The 25033-nt window shown below is 40.9% G+C and overlaps 2 protein-coding genes across 3 annotated transcripts in view; one reads left to right on the top strand and one right to left on the bottom strand.

The window, feature by feature from the left end:
* LOC106743875 overlaps positions 1-7710 on the top strand; it is a 20645-nt gene extending 12935 nt beyond the window's left edge. The window contains exons 2-6 of the mRNA XM_014618105.1: positions 1174-1431; positions 2160-2296; positions 3807-4251; positions 5963-6143; positions 7469-7710. Coding sequence (XP_014473591.1) covers positions 1174-1431; positions 2160-2296; positions 3807-4251; positions 5963-6143; positions 7469-7710 — 1263 coding nt within the window. The remainder of the gene's footprint in view (positions 1-1173; positions 1432-2159; positions 2297-3806; positions 4252-5962; positions 6144-7468) is intronic.
* Positions 7711-10159: 2449 nt separating this feature from the next.
* Positions 10160-23048, bottom strand: LOC106743922 (ethanolamine-phosphate cytidylyltransferase). Of its 2 annotated transcripts, none has more exons than XM_014618248.1 (6): positions 22777-23046; positions 18771-18908; positions 16834-17013; positions 14896-15322; positions 14389-14609; positions 10160-13057 (listed from the first exon to the last, which is right to left on the bottom strand). In XM_014618248.1, the coding sequence occupies exons 1-6, from the start codon at positions 22821-22823 to the stop codon at positions 12961-12963; spliced, it is 1110 nt and encodes a 369-aa protein (XP_014473734.1). In that variant the 5' UTR covers positions 22824-23046; the 3' UTR covers positions 10160-12960. The 2 variants fall into 2 exon arrangements, with proteins under 2 accessions (XP_014473734.1, XP_014473735.1); XM_014618249.1 differs by lacking the exon at positions 10160-13057 and adding an exon at positions 13331-13434 and having other exon boundaries at positions 22777-23048.
* Between the last annotated feature and the right edge of the window lie 1985 nt (positions 23049-25033).

Below are 25033 nucleotides of genomic sequence, written 5' to 3'. Positions count from 1 at the left end.
ATTATTACACTGAAACAAGAAAAAGAAAAAATTCTTTAATATTTTTCTAACATTTATAATACTACATCTTTCAAATAATTTATTGCTTGCAACAACTATTGTAATATTTGAGTGAAAATACAAAAGAAATTTGTTATTTGACGTAAAAATATTTATTGTTTAAGAAATCAAACAATCCTGTTTGTTGAATCAAACATTCGTTTGTTTGCTCTATTCCAAAAAAGACAAATTTGTCTCAATTAAAGAAATCTTATTAAAACCGCAGAATTCTCTTTTTCTCTGTGCAGAAAGTAAATTAATAATAAATAATGAATTATTATACGCGTATTTTACATGAATAATAAATTATTACACACATATATTACACGAGCTATCAAAGCATACAGAGAGAAGATAAGAAGGGATATTTATCATCCTTCTCTTTATCGACTATCCTATAAAATGTAATATAAATTAATTCGTTAACACCGTCCTGATTGAATAGTCATTTGATTGTAGTCATAAATTATCACCGAGACTGGAACATAAATTATGGTAAATTATAGCTACGAAATGAAAGCTACGACGCGATTGAATACGAAAACGGGAAAGAAATAAATCAGCTCCCACAGCTGAAAACTAGCTGTCCGTATAATATAGCTGAAATTTAATTATTCCAGACCTAGTTTTTACCTGGGAGGGGAACTAATTCGTGTGATTACCCAGATAGCACGGAATCTAAAAGCCGGGACATAAGACCTCTATAAGATGTCTTTAAGACGTCTACGGTTTTAGGTTTTATGTCGTCTGGGTATAGTCGTACACAACTATGACTATGGTCGTACGCGGGAGAAAAGAATCAGCCGCCATAGCGAAAAATTAGGTCTGTTAACTAAGTTAATCAGCTGCATTGCACGGAGAGCTGATTTCCCAGCTAATGGCAGCTAATTCCTTTTTTTCCGCGAACGAGATCCAAAATGGAGCCGCGAGCGGCGAAAGATCGAGGACGCGCGCGGTACTTCCAGAGCGACGAGTCAATCCGCGCGGAACGGTACCTCGACTCCCGCTGGAAGAACGATCGGCGCAGACGCTCGACGGGACGCCGAGGGTGGTGGTGGATTTAATCGCAGCGAGCCCTGAGATCTCTCATCGCCGGCGCGCCTTTTCGATATTAACGCCGGCCGGTCGTTTCAGGTTGCCGCTGCCGTTGCCCAGGATTACGAGGTCTCGGACATTCAGTGCAGCGGCGCGGGATCGGCGGCCGATCTTCTGACAGCGAAGATCAAAAGGCCGGTCGGCTTCAGAGGCGCGCCGCTCTTCGCCGACGACAGATCGGCGAACCCGCTCGCCGACATTCACTGCCAGATCAGGCCGGACCCGAGCGATCCGCAGGAGGATAACTACTTCCTGAAGGTGACTGACTTCTCCCGATGCGGCATCCTCAAGAGAAACGTGAGTCACCGCCCTCCGCGATCCGCGAGTGTTACGCGGAACCAATTTTTCTCCCCTCCCTCCCTCCTCGTTTCTTCTCCCCCCATCACCGCGGGGGGGGCCCTCCGATGATGCGTTCGCTCGGGTCGCGCGGGATTGCTCTCTCTCTCTCTCTCTCGCGGCTCTGTGACGTTGCACAAACAGACCCTGACGGAACCATCAACTGCGGCAGCAGCGGTGGCGGCAAGCTTTGCGTGTGGATCGGTCGATCGTTCGCGTCGATAAGCGACTATTAATTCGCGATCGAGTCCCTCTCGGAGGAGACCGCGGGCAGCAATAAAACGCTTCCGCGCGCGCGATCGTATATCGTGCCCGGTATCGTCGGATATTTCGACAAAAAGAGATATTAAGCGGCAACGCGCGCTCGCTGGACGTTCGCCGGTATGAGTTGCGCGATAAATCGTATCTGCTTAATCGCATCGTATCATCTGAATCCCGTTTCTCCGGCGCGATAAAACTCGGGGCGCGCGTCGCGCCATCACGCATCATCGAGCGTCCCCCTCTGTGGAAAACGGAAGGAAATTAAAAATGGTGAGAGAGAAAGGGGGAGGGAAAGAGAGAGAGAGAGAAAGAGAAAGAAAGAAAGCAAATTCCGAGATGAAAGCTGCTGTTGCGCTGGTGCAACCGGCGGTCGGCGCGCAACTCGCGGGCCACAATGGCGATAAATCACGATTAATCGTGCCCACCAGGGATTCATTCACCTGCGGGTGTGGTTCCCGGCCTTCCCCGGCGTGGTGATGCTGGCCGACCAGGAGCTGATTCTGATGTGCCGGCCGCCCGAGCCGACGCTGCTGAGGCACAAGGCTGCCGGTTTCGCCGGCACTTTGTAAGTCACCGCGCCCATGCCGTGCACGATATCTCGGCGAATCTCGAGTAATAAACGAGCATTATTTCCGCCATGCCGCGTTCGCCGGAGCGCGCGCGAGCGAACGGTTATCTGCACCACATACGCGCTACCTCGTGAACACTGATGTAAAACACTCGGACGTAGTTAAAGTCAGGGGGTACTTTGTTTTAATGATGTAACTTCTCTTTCCCCTTCGCGTCGCAGATCTGTCGGGTTTAGGAAAGTTAAGGGGCCCGTCGCGCGCGCGCCGTATCGGACGCTTTCTCTCCGACTTCGTGTCCCGTGCTGCACACTTTATCCGAGGGATGTCCTGGGGACGTTCTTAGGACGTAACATGTCCTCTTTAGGACGTCCTTTGCAGATTTAGCTGTGTGGGATGCCTTCACGTAGCCGGGGAACGCTCCTGGAGAAAGGATTCTTAATCTAATCTTTCACGCGCCGTGGACTCTTTTCACATCCCACGACGAGAGTTGTGAAACCTTTCTCGGGATATTTTTCAGTGTATAAAACAGAATATGTGGAATTACGGAGGGAAGCGATTGCACCGATATAGTTGGCGAAATATTAAAGAATAATCAATTCTTATATCGAGTTTTTCGGGTAGAAATTTCAATGAAAAACTTAAGGCAAAAAATGAAGGCCCAACCGCCTTCTTATCTGAGCTCAGGGACCCTTTCGGAATTATCGCGGTTCTTCACGAAGTTCACAAAAACTCCGGATGCGCACTCGAGTAGAAACGCATCTAGTATCGGCCTGAATCGAAAGCTAGTAACTAGCTAGTACGGGCGAAATTATGAAAGCAGAGCATTACACTGCTGCCTGGCAACTAGATATGATAGTAACTGTAACTGTAATTCCTTCTATTTAACCATCAGCTAACTTATTTATATAGCCGTTATCTAACCGCTAGGAGAAGCAAGCGTTACACTACTGACTATAATAGCGACATAGTGCTTTAAATTTACTACATCTAGACGCCCACGAGATTCAATTTTTTTTAGGGCAGTTACCGAAATATTAGGAAACGTTTGATTCACTATAATGCCCATTTCTGCAGTTACACTTAAAATTTAATCGACGATTAACTTAACGGAATTGGCCGATCGCATTGGCCAATTAGCTAAACTGATCGGCGCGACTGATCAATTCCGTTGAGTTGATTGTCGATTAGATTTCAACCATACTGATAGAAACAGGCATAAATTTACTAAGTTCCTCTCAACGATGCGAAGTTTCGCTGGAGATTTCAGTAAAGAAAAATATGAAGACTCAATTTCCCTCTTATCCGGGATCCCTGAAGTCTATTCGCGGAACGTCAAGAGGTCCACGGGCCCCGTAGTTTAAGAATCCTCGTCTCAGGAGACCATTACGATCCGCAAACTCGCTGGTTCTCGCTCTTCCGCGAGCACGCACTCAGCCGATCGTCCGGAGACAAGTGTCGCGTGCCGAAGTGATGACGCGCGTCTGCTTAAAGGGTTAATCTTTTCAGTCCGCACGGCGCCCGGGTGTCAGGCGTGGTGGAGGAGACGCCGGGCCGGCTCGAGTACGAAGTGGCCCTTTATCGCGAGGCCACCGGCAACGTGTCCGATAGCTCGCAAACGGTCGATCAGGCAGTGCCGATCGGTACGAAGCTGCAGCTGCGCGCCCGCATCAGCCCGGACAGCGCCTGGGGCTACATCAAGCTGCTGGAGGTGACGGTCAGTCCCGACCCAGATCAGCCTCACGCTCCCGGCAGCGTCGTGCTCGTGAAGGACGGCTGCAGGAACCGCGATTTCGCATCCATCATCCCGCATCAGCCGGCGAGGTATCGCGAGCGCAAGAACGAGGTCTTCCTCGACTTCGAGGCTTTCCTCTTGAGTTCAATGAGGGAGCGCTCCACCCTGTGGATTCACTCGCAGATCAAAGCGTGCATGGAGCCGCAGGACTGTCAGCCGGTAAGGTGACAACGGTCGTCGAGTGTAACAAGACAGCGGGTATGGCGTGACGCCGGTCAGGACAGGATGTCCCAGATCGTTTTTTTTCTCTCTTCCAAAATAGTCCGCTCGCCGCGCGACCACAACGCGCGGCGAGCGGAATCATTTATTCTCTCATCTATAACATTGTAAATTTATATCATTACGAGGAGGAAACGAGCTGTCTCTCTCTCTCTCTCTCTCTCTCTTCTTTCTTTCATTACCTGAGAACGTAGTAAAACTTCCGGCCTTTTTCGTCGTTTGATACTCAAGTAAGTGGCAAAGCGCGATGCAGAACTAATGCCCGTTTACCGTCATGATTTAAATCTAATCGACGATTAACTCAACGGAATCGACCCATCGCATTAATCCATTCCGCTAATTGGTCAATACGATCGATCAATTCCGTTGAATTAATCGTCAATTAGATTTAAACCGTGATGGTGGTAGCGGACATAAACATTTTAACCATCACTTAATATGATCCCAGACAAGACAGAACCTAAAACCGGGACTTGAGATATCTTTGAGACATCTTAAAGTCGTTTATAAGTATTTAAGACGTCTTTTGTCTCAATTTTAGGTTTCTTGCTGGCTGGGATGTATATATCGTTTATTATATCGATGTATAGCGAGCAGAGCTCATTTATGATTATTATTTAAAAAATTATTAATCTTTTATTTTTTCTCACTGTTTAACACATGATGCAGCATTTACCTTATATTATCTTTTTATATTCACGTTCATTAACTCCTACTGTTTGCACCACCGTAGATAATTGTACTATGCGTTATTATTTTCTGCAATTATTTCCACCCATGCCGTTTGTAATATGTAACTACTGAATGCCAAATGGTATTACCCAAGGCATGTAAAATCCTACTCTCTCTCTCTCTCTCTCTCTCTTTCTCTCTCATCTTCTCTTCGACGTGTCACGGCTTAGGCTCGCAACAGGTTTGAATCCGGTACTCCTCGGCGGTCTTGCCCGCCTTTTCCCGTCAATTTTAGGTCGCTCTCGCACAGAATCGTCGCGAATTCGCAGTCACCGCTCGCGCAGCGTTCCTCATTGTCGATTCGGAGCTCATTCCTCGCAAACTGGGCGCCCATCGAGCGATCCTTAATTTATTAGTCGTAAAAAATGAAGGATGTTATTACGTGATGTAACGTGCGCTTTCGAGACCGAGCGTTGCTCGGCGAATTTTACTACGTGCTAAATCCCGAAGCGCGCTGTTCCCTCTTTCTATCTCGGCGGCGGTGCACGCTACACGCCGCGTGTTACGCAAGTCGAAAGTCATTTTGGCGAATTCGTGCACTCGTACATGGACATTCGATCACGCCGGATACATCGTAGCGCCGGTTGTACAGCGGGCCGGTGCAATTCGGAAAGAAGACGCGACAATTTCGGGATACAGTGCGCGCGCGTGCGGAGCATGCAAAATCCATTATCAATAGCGGTACTCAACGTCAAAGATAATATATAATCGGGATATCTGTGTACGATCTGCTCGTGTTCTGCCCTCATACGGAAAGAAAGAGAGAGACAGAGAGGGGGAGGGAGGATCTATCTACGTCTATCTGGATCCATTTGAAATTTCGAGCAATTTAAAATTGATCTAATCTCGAGCGGGCCCCGCTGCTCTCCGTTATCTGTCTTGTACTTAGAGTTCCCGTCTCTCTCGTTCCTTTCCACAGGACTTCTGTCTCGACCTCTTCGAGCCCTCAGGTCACGGCAAAAAGAGGAAAAGAGCGGTCGAGGTGGAGGCGGTGGGTGAGTTCCTTCCGAAAGTCGAGCGTCTGATCAAAAGGTACAACGACTCCACACCGTACACGAAGTTCAAGGAGAACATCGAATATACCGTGATGATGCCAGATGGTGAGTCCCACAGCGCAAGAGCTTCAACTTCCCTCATGGCCGACGCTTAACAATTCCGACGCTCGCGCGGGGAAACGGCAGTGCGCTCCGAACTGAAGTTGAAGTTCAGTTATCGAAATATCGCCGAGTAGAAATATATTTAGCCGGTCTAAGTTGAAAGTTAGTAGCTTAGTACAAAGTGAAATTTCCCAGCTCTCGTTACTAGTTCGTTACTAGCGAAATTCACTCGAATCAGTGGAAACAATTTTGTAATCCAGTCGTTGTTTAACCTTTATCTAACCCGTATCTCAAATGATGGAGCAGATAGCGCTATCCATTCTGAAGTATATAATCTAGCTGCCGCATACCTGCCGCTATCATTTAAGAATGAGATAGCAAATCCAAGTTAAGAGTACATTATTCCATAAAAATCTGAAGAAAGCAGAAGTGAGCGTTATTGCCTGGCGGTAGTGGTACTCAAAGTGAGGATATGGTAGCATCGATTGGTTCTACCATTTTGCTTCAAAACCGTCCGGAGTCATTGAGCTCTATGGTATATTGGAGTGAGCCATCAAGAAGTGTCGTAGAAAAAGCTACCCATATTCTGAATGCATCTTTCTCTTCGTCATGGCAATGTGTGTAAAAGAGACGGATGTTCCTCTAATCTATTCATCTATCTTTTTCTCCGGCGGACCGCAGATTTCTACAGTTCAGTGTAAGTACAGTTCAGTGCTCACTTCGGTACCCTATAAAGCTCAGTGTCCGGGGCTGATGAAAAATATTGCCGCGATCTCTATATTCCAGAGGCTACACATTACCGGCTGGTAGCGCGGTTACACATAAATTCGCCACCTCGTGGCTCGACATCCGCGAGAACGATCCAATTTCTACTTCAGGGCTCGTTCCGCGATATCCTGGCCGATTCCTCGAAGTCGATCGTAACGCGTTCGTCCCGTGCAATTCATAAGCCTTCTTGCTACAAAATTCAATGGAAACGTCGCGAATCAAGCGACACGTCGCGCGTATCTGGCAGAGATCCTTCTTTTATCGGCCGATTTTGTTTTTTGATAACCGACTTCCCCGGTCGCGCTGCCGAGGAATTCAATTTACAGTTCGGCGTACATATACGTGGCCCCGAGATTAATCCTCCGTCGGCATGGCCTCCTCGGCGGGCCGTGCCGGACGATAAGATTCACGACGGGGAGACAGATTAATTTGTAACTCTCACATTCGGTGAGTGTATCAAGATTAAACGGTCTGGCCGGAGCGGCGTCCGAGATAACGGCACGCCGCGCGCGACGGTTACGATCGTTGTAATTCTGATTGATATTCTCTCATTATCATAGACCTGTACGACAAAGTGACGGCCGGCCTTGAAGGCAGCTGCGGCAATTTCCTCTACGTGGCGACGGGATTGGGCGTTCTCCTGGTGTTATCGGCCTTTATCATGTGCTACTTGGCGTCGCGGCTTCACAGCCTGTCGTCGTCGATGCAGCAAAACAAGTCCATCGACGAGCTGGTCAGGGACCGCACCAGGAAGTACTGCGACACCACGCCCGGCTACACCGGCCGCTCGACGGTGCAATAAGGGGAAGTGCACTTTGGAGAGGCGTGAAAGGGTACTCGGACGGCGCGAAAGTACTCTTCCGCGCGATTACACGCGGCGCCATGCGTAACGCGCGTTGTATCAATCGACGTTACACGTCACACACGGACACACTTTTCTCCGTCGGAACTGGGACAACCGGTTCGGGCTGAAAATCGAGGTCGCCTCGGGAGATGGCGATGTCGCGGTTTAATCGAGCCCGATCGAGCGGCCGCTTGATTCTCCGCTTCCAAAGCGCGAGATATGTCCGCTGAGAGAAGAAGACAACGAGACACGTAAAAGTACCAATACCCCGGGCATGTACCTAAACCTGGACATTCTCATTATTTTTGTCTTTAAATACGAGTGTTGAAACTTTCAATATAGAATATATGTTTATATTAAATGTACGTGCATATATTTATAGTCGGAAACTGAAATATTCGTAATTAGAAACTAAAATAATAAGAATGGGTACAAGATTGCGCGCATGTCCTGGTACTTTTATCTTACACGGGAAAAAAATTAATCTCAACTCAAGACCTATATTCACATATATAAGCGAAGAAGTATAGAGATTCTTATATGACAATAAAAAAGAAATTTATTTACATGAAGAAATTTTATACAGTTCCGCTAAAAAATATCATATTTTTGTTACTCAAAAGTAATTTTCATTGAATTGAGAGGGAAAAATATCGTATAGAAAAAGTGATACCTTCAAACTAAGAATTGTATCGGTTTGTATAATCGTAACTATATACAATTTCTTCATGTAAAAACAAGTTTTATCTTCGTATCTTCTTATATATTTTCGCTTATATATGAGAATATCAGTCTTGGATACGAATTTTTTTCTGCGTATGATTTTTCAGGATTAAATTAACTTGTATGACATGTTACCCGCACGTCATTGTTGTAAATTTATCGGGAAGTGATTCTTCGGGAAATTCTGAACAGGGACGGCGTCGCCCACCTCGTGGAGCGCAAATAATTCTCATTGACGTAGAGAACGGCGGGAGAGATATTTTTCTGCGAGATAAAGTCGATCGAGCTAAACGATACTTTCAAACGCGGATGAAGATTGGTTGATGACTCGTGGGAAAAAGAATTTCGCGCGATTAGAGGTAACACGCCGATAACACGACGCGCGTTTGCTATTTTGCAATGTAGATACGGTATTCACAATTACAATACACACACACACACACACACACACACACACACATATATAAGAGCGCATTTACAAGGCAGCACTGCTTAATGCGAATTCTCTCAACGCGAACACAGACTCGACGTGATATCCTCTACGTCTCTCTTACTCACTTTCTCACACCCGATTTCTCGTCCCTTAAATTTCTGATGCTGAGTGGAAAAGTACACAAGAAAAGAACTCATTTTTGATCAGTCGGTTATCGTACTGTTAATTAAGTCAATTAACAATGTTACTCGACTGCCTGGTCAAATACATTTTTTTTTTTACCTTTTGTCGACGAGCAGCTAAACACACGAGAGAAAAGGATGTTTTCCAAAAAAGTTGACGTTCTTTTTAACTTGAGTGCTTTTTTTCTGGATCAGGAAAGATATTTTAATATTAGGTAATATTTGTACACCTGACTTTCCGAGCGCACATAATGCAATTTTTCTGAAAGTCGCTTCACGATCTATCGATATTGCTCAAACGGAGAGGACAATCTCACTACTAATCTCTCAGACGTGCAATGCTATCACGTGACCTGATCAAGCGAGCTGATCCATCGATCGTTCGCGTAATCGTAGGATAAGCACCTCGCCGAAAATGCGGAGGAACTCGACGGGTTATTCTGGGTTATATTGGTGGTTGCACCAATTTATATCACCTTGTAAATAAACACGCGCGACAAAGCGTCCGCAATTTACAACGTATCCTTCGACAGTGAACGATTTACACGTACATCATATACGAAGCACTGTATACGTATTATGGCGTCCCAATCGTATCAAAAGATATTGTAGAGAGAGTCTTCGATAAATTGCGGATTTATTTATTCCTCTAGCGATCGGATAACTTACGAAGCCTGGGAAACCCACGCGAGAAGATCTCTAGATTCAGATTACGCATCCAATAAATTCTATATTAATCATTAAAATTATTGAAAGTTAATGCGAGTGATCTCAAAATTGGCAATTGGTGTTTAAACTTGACATTCCCGAAAGCGAAATGCGACTAACAGGAAATCTTTACGTAAGAGTCCTGCGGCAAAATTCTCTCTAGAAAAAGCAAGATCCGCTGTGAAAGGGCCAAAGTATTATGTACTTAATAATAATATTGATAATAATATTGATAATAAATTAATAATGATCGTGCGAGGAGCGGTAGCGCGAAAGAGTGATTCTGAGGACACACCGATCGATCCTGGTCGATCCGTGAAGGTAATTAGGAAGCGTAGTTACATTATAGACAACTACTGTAGAACGAACGTGTACAATGATTATTTATTATAAAATAAAAGATAAAACAGAATTTTTCTCTGCGCGTTACAATTCGTTTCAGCGTTGATTCTCCCGTAGAAAATCACAAACTGTACAACCTCTTTCCTGCGTAATCTAGTTCATTTGTCGTCGTGTCACGTACGGAGGAACTTGCTTTTGTCCGTTACACACGATGGCGTCCCAGGCTCGACAAATGATCATCCAGCCACGATAATTCGTCGAACTACACCGTTCCGCAATTTTCCCGCGGCGGAAATTTAACGGACGGTCATCGTCCGTTGCGATTTCTTAATATTTAACGTCGCAGAACTAGCGTTTATTAATCGCATCATATTTTGGCCGAAGTGAACAGCTCGAATCATCTCTTGGATCTTTTGTAACCCAGACAGCACAGTATTCGAAAGACGTCGAAAAAACGGCCAAAAGATGTGCAACGAATTTAGGATGTCTCTTGGACGTCTTTCGGAATTTTGTGCTGTTTAGGAACTCTGTCTTATATTTTGACGTATCCCAGACAGCACAATACCCAAAATCGGAGCGTAAGATGTCTTTAAGATATCTTTAAGACATCTTACTTATCTCTTAATAATTTCGTAATCTTACAGATTTTCCTGAAGCCCTTATATCTTTTGTCCACAGCCTTTAAGACGTAAGTCGTAAGCAAATTGACCAACCATGTTGATTATTCTTCTAATAAACGACTGTGATTGATTAATTTGCTTACTGTTTACGTTTTAAAGCAAGGTTGTAGACAAAGGCTAAAACGTAAAGCTGTCTTAGAGATGTCTTATGTCATGATTCTGAACATTGTGCTATCTCACGATCGGAATGAAAGATCGTGCGATTTTCTCATTCTCCGGAAGCAGACTAAGCTAAAATTCGAAGACACGCGATAACTTGAGCTCATTATACCTGATGCGCGCCTTAAATCTAGCGAATCTTTGGCTCCGTTGACATTTCCTTTTGTTGTGGTGGGCGTACGATATATCTTAGTTTCGCGTTAAAAAATCTAACACTTAAATTACACGTTGTAATTTCCTCGACAAAGCGTATCCGTCGTAACGTTCACCGACTATGTTCTAACTGGTCTAAGACCTTTCGGTCTAAGGGAGGAATTTTGGCCATAAATACCGCAGTCGTCAAGTAACGATCAAAATGCATCGCCGAGAGACACCCGATGAGCATACGCAAGCGCTCAGGAACTTCCAATTAGTTAGACCGAATCGAGTATATCTCAGCTACATCTCCGAGTTAATTCTACAATGGAGAATCGTGTGTAATATTCAGATACAGTTCCGTTCGCGGGTACAGATACTTTCAACTAATTCAGGATGCATCTCATATCAGGATGTAAAATATTCTCTAACTGCGTGAAAAGCGTACGATTAATATTGCACGACAGAAACGATCAGTCTCTGAGGATCTAACGCAATTATACTCGAATATAACTCAAACTATACTCGCGTTCGCTTATGTTACTAGCCGAATGAGATAACAAATACTCTGCGTATACACGTAGAAAGCGTGCGAGAGAAAGAGAGAGAGAAAATATAACGACAGAGAGCGAAGTGATAAGAAGATTAACGCATGATAAATGAAAATAACTTACAAGCGTGAAATTTGTGGTCGGAATATTCGCGACTCGATTTCAAGGACATTCAATTTCGCCTCCCACGGTGCGTCTCGTGCGATTATTTATAATTACGATTACTTCCGGCGCGTATCTGCGTTTTAAGCAACGACATCACAATGTTCACATCGTGTGAAGAAACGACAATTACTAAGCATATCTACATCCAAAGGCTCTGCGAAAGAAGTGCAATGCATCTTTCGTCTTGACGTTATCCTTAAGAAATATGTCGAGAAATGCATATAGAATGTCCTAGGACTATCGTCTGAGACGAGAGAGAAGGAAACTTGCGATCGGAGAAAATGAATGTTCAACGTTCAACGAAGACCTGACCACGGGTCCTCTGTCAAAATTCTAGTTGAACAAGATTGCCACAGAAAATAAATTTTGACATTCCATGTGACTTCCACATGTTTACCAGACGACAGTGGAGAATTTTCCATGAGTAATATGTAATCTTAAATTTTAATATTTAAGAGCGACGCAAACTTAAAAGTTTAGTAACATAATACAATTCTAAATGCGAATTCAAGCCAACGGAGAATTGTAAATACAATTCAAAATTTTAAGTTTTTTTTTTATATTTTTCCCTGATTTCTTCAGGTTTTCCTGACATTTTCCACGACTTTCCCCGGTTTTCTCGGTTCACCGGGTCTGTGGCAGCCCTGTTGAAATTTATTAGAAATCGATAGAAAGGCGTTGTACGCTAATAGCGATCCTTAGAATAAAGATTTACGTGTTTATTAAAAAAAAATCGAGTTGGAAATCAGTACACAAGTTCGCGGGTGGAAGGAATGGCGTTAGTTCTGAGACACCTTGCATACAGAGTGTCGTCTCTGACTGTCGTCGTCAATCGTCGTCGTTGTGCACCCCTTTTCATTGCGTCGCAACGAATTGAACTCAACACTGATAGCCACGCCGCTAGTCGACGCAATATTTGACTTCAACTACGTAAGGCATTTCGAAACAATAAGTTAAGTGTCAGTGTAATACCATATTTACATGTATTGACTCTATAAAACCTGATGGGTCTCGTACACCTAACCACACACTCGACACGCATGCGCGCATACACTCACATACGCATACACATGCACACGCACACACACACGCTGCGACAGTCACGAACAGAAGAAGCGAAACGAATAGTTTTATTCAGTCCTGTTATTTTTCTTAGACTTCGTGAAGGCTTCGTAAGCGGCAAGCTCTTTTTTCTCCTTCCTTATATTTCTATCCTCGTATTCCAACCTGCAATTAGACGCTAGATCAACACTTGATAGGTATATTCGTATGTTTCTTTGAGACACATATGTTTCAAGATATACTTAGATCATCGAACAAAATTTATTGCGACGTGTGCCACGACAAATGAAGGAATAACAAAGACGTTTCTTTTGAAATGCGGAAATATAAGAGCCATGTGTGTGGGGAACCCGAGAAAATATGTATTGCAAGATGGAAGTACTGTATGTATCTCGTTAGAAACATGATGAGAGAATGACAACAAATTATAATGCGAAATAGGAAAAACATGAGTTTATTGCAAATTGAATGGAGAGTACAAAACAGCCAGATTGCCCCATCAACGATTGAAATTCAGAATAACCGTACGAAGCTCGTTCGGCCTGGAGGGGGGATAAAACAAAGCATAATGTAATCTTTGTGTAGCGTTGATTTGACGTACAGTACAATTAGGAATGGCCCAGGTAAAACAGAAAATGACATCAAAATGATGAGAAAATGATCGAAGAATGAATTTCGCAATCATTTTCTCGTCTTTCTGACGTCATCGTCATTTACTGTTTACCTGGAGCTGCATAAAGAAGAACATATTCTACGTGCATTCAACTTCGAAGAAAAACCAAATGTAAATTCATATGACGGCGTGAACGATATAATTGGCATAATTGGCAATGCAAAATATAATGAAATTGTGACGATATCGTAAAGTTCGCTAATAACACATAGTATGCTATTAATACGTACTTTAAGATAATTATAATCTGATATTTATAATTGGACTGTGTGACGAGTACAAGGTAATATTAAACAATTTTTACGGACACGTCTTATCCTCTGTCTGACGAAGTGAAAAATATTATAATCAGGCGAAGTACGTAATCAATAAGTAAAGTTACAAAAACTTATGGGAGCACATCGGAAGATGATAGTGCGAAATAAATCAACGATTAATTCCTTAAATAATTGCAAAGATTGCAATTCCTTAAATATTTCTTAAATAACTGCAAAGAGTGCAAATGTAGATTCCAATATTTAAGGAATTGATCTTTCATTTATTTCGGATTTATTCATCTTGCGACGTAATCTAATAAGCCTTTGTAATTTTATTTATTGATTACCGAATCCATGAGCCTATTTAATTTCGTAACACGTAAATTAAAAATATTTTGAGAAATATTTCTCTTACAGATTTATTAATTAATTAAAAAAATATACTATATAAATATACTCCTATGCGATCCGGGATGTATTCATAGAAGGATACAGGTACAAACACTGTTGAGTCTGATTGCAAGACACTGCCGAAAAATACGTGGAATAATAACAGCAGAACATACCTGTGCAGAATGATCCTTTCGACAATTTTTTCGGTCGTCATGTCGTTACCGCTATCTAACAACTTAAACTTATTCTGCCGCTTAGGCTCCGCGTACGGATCCGAGCCATCCTCGCAGGGCATTATAGGCGTTTGTCCGTGACACACAATGGAGACATTGAAATGCTCCATCAGATCTCTCGTCACTTCGTATGGTGCGCCGATTACAACTTCATTTACGTACTGTAAATACACAAGAGAAAACGCGTTGTATAAAAAGCCCGGAGGCACGATGTAGCTCGTTTCTATGCTATCTCTCGGACAATAGCGTAAAAATCTGTCCGGAGCTGTTGGTGAAGTACCACTACACACTCGGGAATTATGGAAATCGTCCCTCTTATGTGTCAGATGATATATGCAAAAAGAAGAAAAAAAAAAAGAAAAAAACAGACGCTACATCGCCCATAGCTGTAGCTTCTGTTTTCCCATTCGCGCGTTCCCGGGCGATCGACGCCAAACAAAGGCTCACCTTACACGCTAACACACTGAGAACCCGCTCGTGCAGATTCATGATGGGATGATTGCCACACTTGTATCGGTTAACGGCGGGATCCGTGTGCAGGCCGACTATAAGGTAGTCGCCTTCCTTCTTGGCGACCTCCAGGAAGTCCAAGTGGCCCACGTGGAAGAGATCAAACGCCCCCGCCACGTAGACGATCTTGTCGCCCGGCTGTGGCGCCTTGCCGTCGCTAAACTGTATTATTTTCTGCGTAGTCGGCAAGAACTGCGAGCAACCGGTCCACGGGTTGCGCGCGGTTCGATCTTGGCCCATGCGCTTGCTGGGCTCTCTGTCGACGCTGTACTCACTGTCGCCCTGTCGGAAGTGTTGCCGCGTCATCAGAAGCATGCGGCCCACGAGATCGGTCGTCGAGACGCCGGCTGTACGTTGGACTTCTCTGGAATCCGATCGCAACGGTTTTCTTTTAGCGGGGAGTCATCATTTGCGATCATTTTTAAAGCTCGGACACAATGCAGGGAATCAGGAACAAAGAACTAAATATAGGGGATTAGGAACGAAAAATTAACACGTTCATTGCCAATCATGCGATATCGCGTGATGCGAGTTCTCAGAAAACGGCCGATCACGCGTTATCGCGTAATAGATATTTAGAGTACATAAATCCTATGTACATAATAATAAAAGCATATAAATAATATATTAACTTATTTTGAGCACAATAAAAACTAAACGAAAAAATAAAAAAATACGAAATTCCAATTTTCAGCTTGGCAATGCACGTGTTAAAGGATGACGAGTAAAATGGGCCGATTTTGGTGTAGAAAGTATAACGTCAGATATACATGTAATCTTGTGTTTTTGGGTCGCTGAACACGATGCATTTTTATCCATCTAAACACGTGGGATCAAAATTCTCTTTAAATAGGTTGAAATAAGTCACTTTTAACAGTAATTCGATTAATGACGGTTTTGTTTGAATTATTTAAGTACTTACGTTATAGTTTAATTTTATAATTTTTCTCACTGAAAACCAAGGAAACACTTCAAAATAAAACACTACGGAAATGCTAAGTGTTACATGGCGAAATCAATATGATGTAAAAATTCAAAACACAAGTACGCTCTCATCATTCAAGATCAATTAAATAGTTTGTTTGTGTACTAATAGATAGAAATGCTTCTGGTCTTTCAGTTATTCATGAAATTGTAATTGGTACTCGTGAAGTAAGCTGTTGCTCATTATTTTATCCATCGTCTTTTCAATCTTAATTAATGAAGTCAGAAACGAGAAAACGCGTATACCGAAAACTCTTGCGCAATACGTTGGAAGAAAAGATACGTTCACAAGTATCATCTCGTGATCGATCGAGCATATTTGTAAAATATTCTGAAAATTTTCTTTTTACTTTAACAGTCAATAAAAAGTCATGAAATTAACATGATAAAATCATGAGATAGGACAGGCTAAAAAGAAAGATTACATATGTTAATTTTACAGTTATTTATTGGTCGGTAAAGCAAATGGAAAGTTTTCGAAATATTTGGCGAATGTGCTCAATCGATCATAAATGCTATTTTATAGATGTTAACGTGGAAATGACATTTAAATGATGAAAAAACAATCGAAAAGTGAATTCTTATTCATTTTCTCATCATTTTAATGTTATCGTGATTTTCGCTTCTATCTTATTTTATTACCTCACCCTATACTGTGGATTCTGTCTTTATAAATGGACGTGAAAATTAATGATCACTCTTAAACATCGACTTAGAGAATTGATTTCAACGTATTTCGTGAGAATTTTGGCCATGCATTTTTTCGCTTCCGACGTCATCAAACAAGGCGACTGCAACGAAAAACCAAGAACCTTAACAAAATTAGGATAATCGAGTGGACGTTATTTTATATAATAACTTTTGAGATTTGTAATGTTGACAAAATTGTACCTGTAACGGCCGGCTGCCTTGACTAAGTGGTACGTATCCACGCCATCCGCTGTGGTTGTGATATCGTCGCCGTGTACACAGAAATCACAGTTGTACTTGTCCAGCGTTTCTAATGTGGTCACATAAGGCGCAGCTTCGACCACTTCGTCCACCCACTTGATACCACGGACCATCTTGTACCTGAGTAAAAGATATTTCATATGTTACCGTCAATACACATATATAGTCATGCTGAAGTTGTAAATTTCCACGTTTTAAGCTCCGCGCGAAATCGATGTATTCGTCACAATTCTGCGTGACTGCATAAATCTTTAAGGAAATTGTAAGGCTCAGTGTGATATTTTCAGTGATGCATCAAGGATTCTATTCGGAGATTTAGGTCTACATTTTGAACTCACTTTTATCGATAAAAATGCCTTAAATGTGGTCCCTATGCTACTTTTATCGATATAAGTGAATTCAGAATATAGATCTGAGTATTTATCAAGCAAAATTACGTGTCTTTACATTTATTTCATTATTTAAATAATAAATGTTAATTTGAAACAATGTTCAAGTAAACATATATACAAAATATTACAAGTACCAAAATATTATTTTGTACTTTTCTTATTAATGCTATATTTATACATAAGTTGAACTAATAAAGGTGCACAAATAATAGAAAGAGGTATATAAGTGTTTAAATATGTGCATATATATATATTTCGAATATTACTATAAATTATGAATTTGACACCATTGTATTTTCAAAACAAAATGGTCAATAATTCTGAAATTTATGTGTAATATCTGTATATTAATCTTTAATATCAGTAGTTTTTCGTCAAAATCGAACATGTATAAAAAGTGTCAACTTGAGTTGCAGATATTTCAGCTCTCGGTCAATTTCTCTTTAATTGCATGAACAATTAGACAATATTTCACTATATATTTGATGCAAGTCTTATCGAATTCTTATCAAGCTTGTTTCGCCTTACAACCTTCTTAATTGAACCCGGAAATTTATTAATGCGGAAACGGAATTAACGAGGCGAGGTTCTTTCGTTTATATAACTTTACGCGCTGTTGCGTTTTGCAGCTTAGTTTCAGCTTTTTCTTTCTTGGAAAGATATTAACCTATAATGTCAAGGTTCCAGCTAGAACCCGTCAGTTCTGACAAGATTATACCTTCGGAATGAATTAATTTTTTATTATCCTCAAGCGATGGTGAATATATAACTTAAGCAAATATTTCTTACTTTGAATAAGACATTTCTCGATGCTCGATAGGATCAGAGAGTAGCAAATATTACGTCAATCATTTACAAGTTCGACGCGCAAGATGTTACGTGAATTAATAACTAAATACATGTTATTGGTAAAGACCATCAATATCAAATTAATATAATTAATAATTAATTCATCGATAGTTAATTACCAATTTATAATACAATCTTAATCATTTATAGTATAAATTAATGGTATCAAATGATAATATTGCTGGAATGTCGCGATTATCAATTTCCTCTTATGCCGATATTCGTCCAAATAATACGATTAATATCAAATATTACATTATAACTTAATACTGCGATATTCCACAATCGTGTCAAGTGACGATATACCAAGTTAATATGCGAGTGATGACTAATTATAATAAGCGAATGATTAATTACAATAAAATGAATTAGCATATTAAGGAGTTAAAGCCACTGTTAAAGTTAAAAACACTGTAGTATTTGCAAGTTGCAAAAACAAAGGAATTCAAGTAGCGGTCGACGAAGGACACTTGTGTCTATAATGAGTATCTAATATCGCGTCCTTCAAAAATGTAAATATGTAGAATAACGGGTTGATTAACACATAATAACCGAGGTCAGAATAAACAATCAAGAGCGTGAGTCACAATTAAGTCTTATGTAACTTCCTTTCGTGAAACAGCAGAACAACGATACCTTTCTTGCTCGGTGAAGACCGGAGGTCCCTTGTGCTTGGCGATCTCCTCATCGTTGTGGACACCCACCACCAAATAATCTCCCAAAGCTTTGGCTTGTCTCAGGGAGTTCGCGTGTCCGAAATGCACCATGTCGTAGCTGCAATTCGTAATATTGCGTTTTTTACTGACTCGCGCATAATTTTAAAAGCTCATTAGATTTTTAAATCTATATTGTGGCTGCGATATGTATACGGAATGTCCCAGATCCGCATGGGCAAACTTAGTGAGGCGTAGAACGGATTGAAGTGAACGAAAAAAACTCTACCATTTTGCTCTCTAACATTTCGTAAACAACACGCAAAATTTCGAGTTATTAATTATTGAAAATGACCATGTAAGGGTGTTATTTTCCAAACGGTAATGAAATATTTTTTTATTCAGAGTGGTCTAATTTATAAGTATATGTTCTTGTACCTAGCGGCAAGTTCAAGGTTCGAAGTTCAATATATTGATATCTGTCACTGAAACACCCTATATAAAATCAGACGGCCGCATTTAGCACCATATTTAGCGCTAAATGCGGCCGTCTGATCTCTACGTTGCATTTGTCTTACATGAAAATTGCGCGTAATGTTATCTCGGTTGAAAAATCAGGAAGACATATTTGTCATTAGATATGTGATCAAGTTATGCAACATATATGTGTAATAAATTAAAATGTGGTCCATAAATTAGAATTTGCGATTCACGATCAAATTAATAAACACAGATAGAAATCGATAAATAGCAATAAACATCGTCTAAATTATATTTATTTGTAAACATATACAAGAAGTGATGAAATATTTTCTGTATGTGCACTAACGAAAACAAATGCAAATCCACAGATCATTTATCCGTTAAGTCGATGTTTAATTGGCGTTAAATTGATATTTGTAAACGCAGCACGACAGAAACAATACTCTCGTGATCGCGATCTGTAATTAAGATTGGACTCGATTTTATCGTGGTAAATTCCAATCGAGATCAATTCAATAGACGATTCGGAATAGATGTCTCGCAAACCGACCTTGAATGTAATTGTCTTACTATCGGTACAGCTATTGTGCCGCATGAGCGTTTCAAGATAACACGAAATTGGCATTGTACGAATGATAACGTTTCATTTAAGCCAATTCGCCATTCTTCCATTAACTCTATGAAATTGCACAATTGTACTGAGTAAAAATGATTAGCAGATATCGGAGAGCAAAAAACGGAAATTTGCGGAAATTATTATTTTAGATACAAATATTACGTGCAAAAAAGTTAAAGGCGTTTTTAAAATGTCTACAAAATTGTTTATTAATTTATAAAAAATTAGGATATATATATATATGATAAAATATAATTTTTTATAAATTAATCAACAATTTTTTAAGTTGATAAGTGTCGTATGTTATGAAAATATCCATACGTCACGACGCTTTATTTCTTTATTTTTAACGTCACATTTGATGAAAACACGAACAAAATAATATTGTTCAATTTAATGTAACCTTAGCTTTCGCTCGAGTTATCCAGTTCTGATTAAAAATGTAAGGATTCGCAGAGTTTTAATAATGATATATTAATAATAATTGGCAGGAAATACACAAATCTATAATTCTCGTGATTTTAAATCTTCCAAAAATTGTCCGTATGTCACGATGATTTTTCATTCAACACATGTGTTTCATTCAACACACGTGTTTTCCTTTAATAATAACAATAACATTCTTTATGTTATCTTATATATTTTAACAAATAGCGAAAAAAGTTTGTTAATAACAATAACATTTCTAACGTTTAAGAGCAGAAAATCCTAAAGAACGATAAGCGTTTATCTTTCCGTACTTTCGTCTCGGAACACAATATTGAATATAATAAGCCAAGGACATGTGTAAGACCAGAATCTTTGGTTTTGTTTGCTCAACTCTCACATATCTCACTATTTATATTTACGTTCTACATTTGGCAAGTGATAATTAATTTTGACGTAATGCTCATTTGCAGAGGCACAAAGTGCACTGTACAAAGTGAAATGATAATCCAGGTAAAATAGAAAATCACGATAACGTCAAAATGACAAGAGAATTACCATAAAAACTTATTTTTCGATCGTCTCCTTATCATTTTGGCCTCATTTTCTGCTCCACTTGAGAACTATTATTTATAACTTTGAATATCTTAGAAATATCGAAAGCAAGAAAAAGATTGATCTATATTACAGAAATTATATATATTATTTATTTTTTATTTTACCATATACATCTCTATATTTAAAAATTTAGTCATGTATGCAATTTCACAATTATTTTAAATTATTTTACCACATACGCACACACATTCTTTATTTAATTTATAAATTATATATTGGTAACTTTATGTTGTGGTTTCTGTTTCCTAAAGTTTTTGATTCTTAAAATATCGTCTGTCAATTACGATTTCTTTTTTTGTATTTATACTCAGTAAGTAAGAAAAATAGTCAATCTTTTGATTTCATGTGGATTTTACAAACTCTTTGATATGATATTTTATAAATACTTTTAAACTGTTATTTGATAATATAGCATTCCTAAATATTAAAATTACAGTGTAGAAATATTATTTTTAATGTTTGGGCCAAATATTGTTAATAAAGACGTTCTATATAACATTAAGAATTACATATTGGAAATGTTACACGTTACAAAATATCATTATAATAACGTGCTAATGATTTTCTTGCTTACTAGGAAAACTTCTTCCCGAGAATATAAGGATTGTTATTATTCCCATTATTATTATTATATTACAGCAATGCACGAGTCCTCTTTTAATGGTAATAATAAAATTCTTTACGTTATATATTTAGACACACTCTCCAAATGTAAACCTTTTCCTCTTTCCTCATCCAGTCGCTGATAAAATATTTTTACTTCCCGAATATATTCCGGATGGCAATAGTTAGCGTCTCACCCCGTGTATTAACAGCGTGCGAGATCGATTTATATGTTTTCGACTATCCGCCGCGAACGCACAGTCGATCGATCATAAACGCCCGCGACGCGGATCGGACGATTTATTTTCACTCCGCATATTTTTAGTGAGCCGTTCATCACGAAGTGGAGGGCGAAGGGAATCATCGTTCCGACTGTACGAGTTAGAACGCGAGTTTAAATTTGGCGTTGTTGGGGAAAAACGTTCGGCCGCCCCGGCGATACGCCGTGTGGAGTTTCACAGCGAGCGTTATCGAGAGCGACAGCCGGAGCCTCTGAATCGTGTGAAACGGCGAGCCAATCGCCTCGTCGATTAACCCTTTGAGACCAATCGCGCAGGAAAGCTCGACGTATCGATCATTCGTCACCTCACCGAAACGACAAGCCAACCCCTGTTTGCCCCCTTCTCCAAAACGGTCACGTCACTCCTAATACATTCATGCTCGCGTCCAGCGACTCTAATTAAATTTTAATTCACGAGTGTACGCGAGTCGTGATCGAGACGAGGCTGATGATTCAGTGGGAGGGGGGGGGGGGGCGAAACCCGCCAGGCCGGCGACTTCGCATGCCGAAACGCGCGGACGTCAGGCGGAAATGTGTGCCGCGCGCACGGTCTTATCGATTAAGTCGGCCCCACACGATGTGGCGGAATGCGGGAAAACGGCGATTATATATTCATTCATATCGATCATATATATTATTTACGTTACGTTATTATATTGCATTGTATTACAATTTATACATTACATGTTTATACATCATCACGTGCGTTGCATTCGCCCGCGAAGACGATCGATATAACCACGAACGCTCGCCGCATCGTGTGGAGCCGGCTTTATTCGCGTGGTTGCGGGCGAAACCCGCGGACGACGAGATCCACGCGCCGACGGACTCTCCGCCGTCGCGAAGAGCACACGTGTTACAACGCTTCGCTGCCGTCTCATAGCCGACCGGACATGTTAAGCAACGTTATCTCTCGACACGAGTCGAAAACGCCACCGCGGACGGAGACAGAGACATACTCACCACCCGTCGCACCAGACGCGGACCTCCTTGCGAGTCCCTTCTGTCATGATGATCTCGATAACGGAGCGCGTGTGTTTCCCCGATAGACTCGACTGACGCGTGTCCTTCAAGTCACGCGAACGGCGCTCGACTATCGGTCGGTCTAACCTCGAAGAGAGGGAGCGAGAGAAAGAAAAGGGAGGAGAGGAGAAAGACAGAAAGGAAAGAGAGAGAGAGAGAGGCAACCACCACCGACCGCTTCCTCGGAGCAACTGCGCGCGTCGGCCTGCCACACGTCTCCTTTAAAATCCGCCGCATAGCGCGCCCCACCCACGTGCTAAGTGGTGTCGTCATTACATTAGCGCGGATCTAGACCGATTTCTGCGTTTTGTGCCGTGTATTCTCGACCGCTTCTCGCCCCCGACGTGTCGTGAAAAAAACCATGACCGTTCTCCGTTCTTGTGCACCTCGCGAATCACGACTGTGAATTTCATCCCGAGAGAGAGAGAGAGAGAGAGAGAGAGATTTCGTAGCGTCGACGCGCCGCTCTCCCGCCTTCTTATCGTTCTCTTCTTTGTCACGAGGAAGAGAAGAATCCATAGTTCTGGAGGCTCGGGAAAAAAAGAAACATTTTTCCCAGAATTCTTCTGGTTTCTTAGATCATTTCGAGGGGAAGAGGTGAATGTGGCAGCTTCGACCGAACGCACGTGAATTTTTCTAAACGGATTTTTCCACCCTTGGGAGAGAAACCGAGGAATCCGTGGAGAAAACCAGAAATTCCCAAGCCTTCGAAATTATAGACGAATTTCGGCGAGATTCGTCAGGAAGTCATCGCCGCGGAAAGGGAAATTTTACTCGTGAAATATTAGATCAGCCACGATCGCTCGCAGGCTATCCGAGGAATGTGAAGGCGCCGCCTTCTCAGTGACGAGTTTTGCCGCATCATGTATATGTATATAGTTTTAATAGGTCACCTACATAACGACACATTCGCAGCAATGATGTTGGATCTGTTTAACTTGCAACTTTTGATTCTCGGCATCTTTCGCAAGTCTTAATTTTAAATTCTAATGTGCATGAATTCCTGTCAATTGGTCTGTTCCTTTACAGCTGCACTGAGTTAATGCAATAAGTTAGAGCAAAACAAAATATACTTGCCTTGTTCTAACTTATACAGTTCTTACTTATGCGATTTAGCAATAATGAACAGACTACATACGCCAATGTCAATTATATTAAAGAAATATGCATGCTCAATGATTAGGCGTGCAGAATTTATCGGATTGTATGTTTAAAAAAACATATTGACGTATAAGAAACAGACTTTAAACTCAGCTGTGTAGAAGAAAAGATAAAATATAAAAATATCAATAGCGCACATTCGATGTTATTAATCTTACCAAGCATTTTCGGTTTGACGCGAAAGGAAAGAAACAAAAAAAACTTTCTAATAACAAATTCTTTTAAACGGCTGAGATATGAATTCATAATACATACAATATAATAATATATTAAACATTATGTAATGTAATTCATTGTGCAATAAAAGAAATGAATAAGAGGACAATCTACAAGTACGCGATAATAAAGTCACAATTACAAAGCTCAACTATTAATATTTATATTAATTATATAATTAGTGATAAATATTATATATGCCATTAATAGTATACTATTAATATTAATTATAATTACACAGTAATATTAATACATATACTATTAATATTTCAATTACTTCTTAAATATAATAAGATCCTGATTTCTTTCGATTATTTTCATATATCTATCGAATATTACTACACAAAAAAAAGGGAACACCAGACACTTTTTGCATATTTTAATATCTCATAATAGCGCTATTAATGGAAATATTCGTGATATTATTGACGATTCAACTGAAGCCGGCTTATCGTAAAAAAAAAAAGTAGGGAATGCTATCAGCAGACACCACGTTCTAATGTCTAACTCGGGCGCGACGAGCGTGGCGATGGAGTGCATCCAGGGGCAACTGTTTTTGCCCGGATCGGAAGACAAACTCTGACCGGATCATACGACATGCGATAAACGAAACAGCCAATGAATGAAGCCGAGCCTTCCTCCCGGCCTCGATTGTGATAATTGTTATCAGTAACACGTAATGGAATTCTTAACGTCTGGCTTTCTCTCTGATAACGGGCCTTTCTCGTTATAGTAATTCGTAACATTGCTTGTGTTGCCACAATGTGGCATGATTCATTCTCGTATCATACGCACAATTTAACTCCTCGTGATAAGTGGT

The sequence above is a fragment of the Dinoponera quadriceps genome, unplaced genomic scaffold (genome assembly GCF_001313825.1).
Source record: "Dinoponera quadriceps isolate SergipeBrazil2010 unplaced genomic scaffold, ASM131382v1 scaffold1070, whole genome shotgun sequence".
In the NCBI taxonomy this organism is placed as follows: Eukaryota; Metazoa; Arthropoda; class Insecta; order Hymenoptera; family Formicidae; genus Dinoponera; species Dinoponera quadriceps.
Note: the sequence above shows the minus strand (reverse complement) of the source record. Positions and strands in the feature narration are given on the sequence as shown.

Excerpts from the sequence above, each read along its gene's own strand:
- LOC106743922 (XM_014618248.1), bottom strand. The coding sequence starts at position 22,823 with ATGACAGAAGGGACTCGCAAGGAGGTCCGCGTCTGGTGCGACGGGTG. Across the intron at positions 14,610-14,895 it reads TCAGTGTGTTAGCGTGTAAG|TACGTAAATGAAGTTGTAAT; the intron begins GTGAGCCTTTGT and ends GTGTATTTACAG. Across the intron at positions 13,058-14,388 it reads GAAAGGATCATTCTGCACAG|GTTGGAATACGAGGATAGAA; the intron begins GTATGTTCTGCT and ends GTCTAATTGCAG.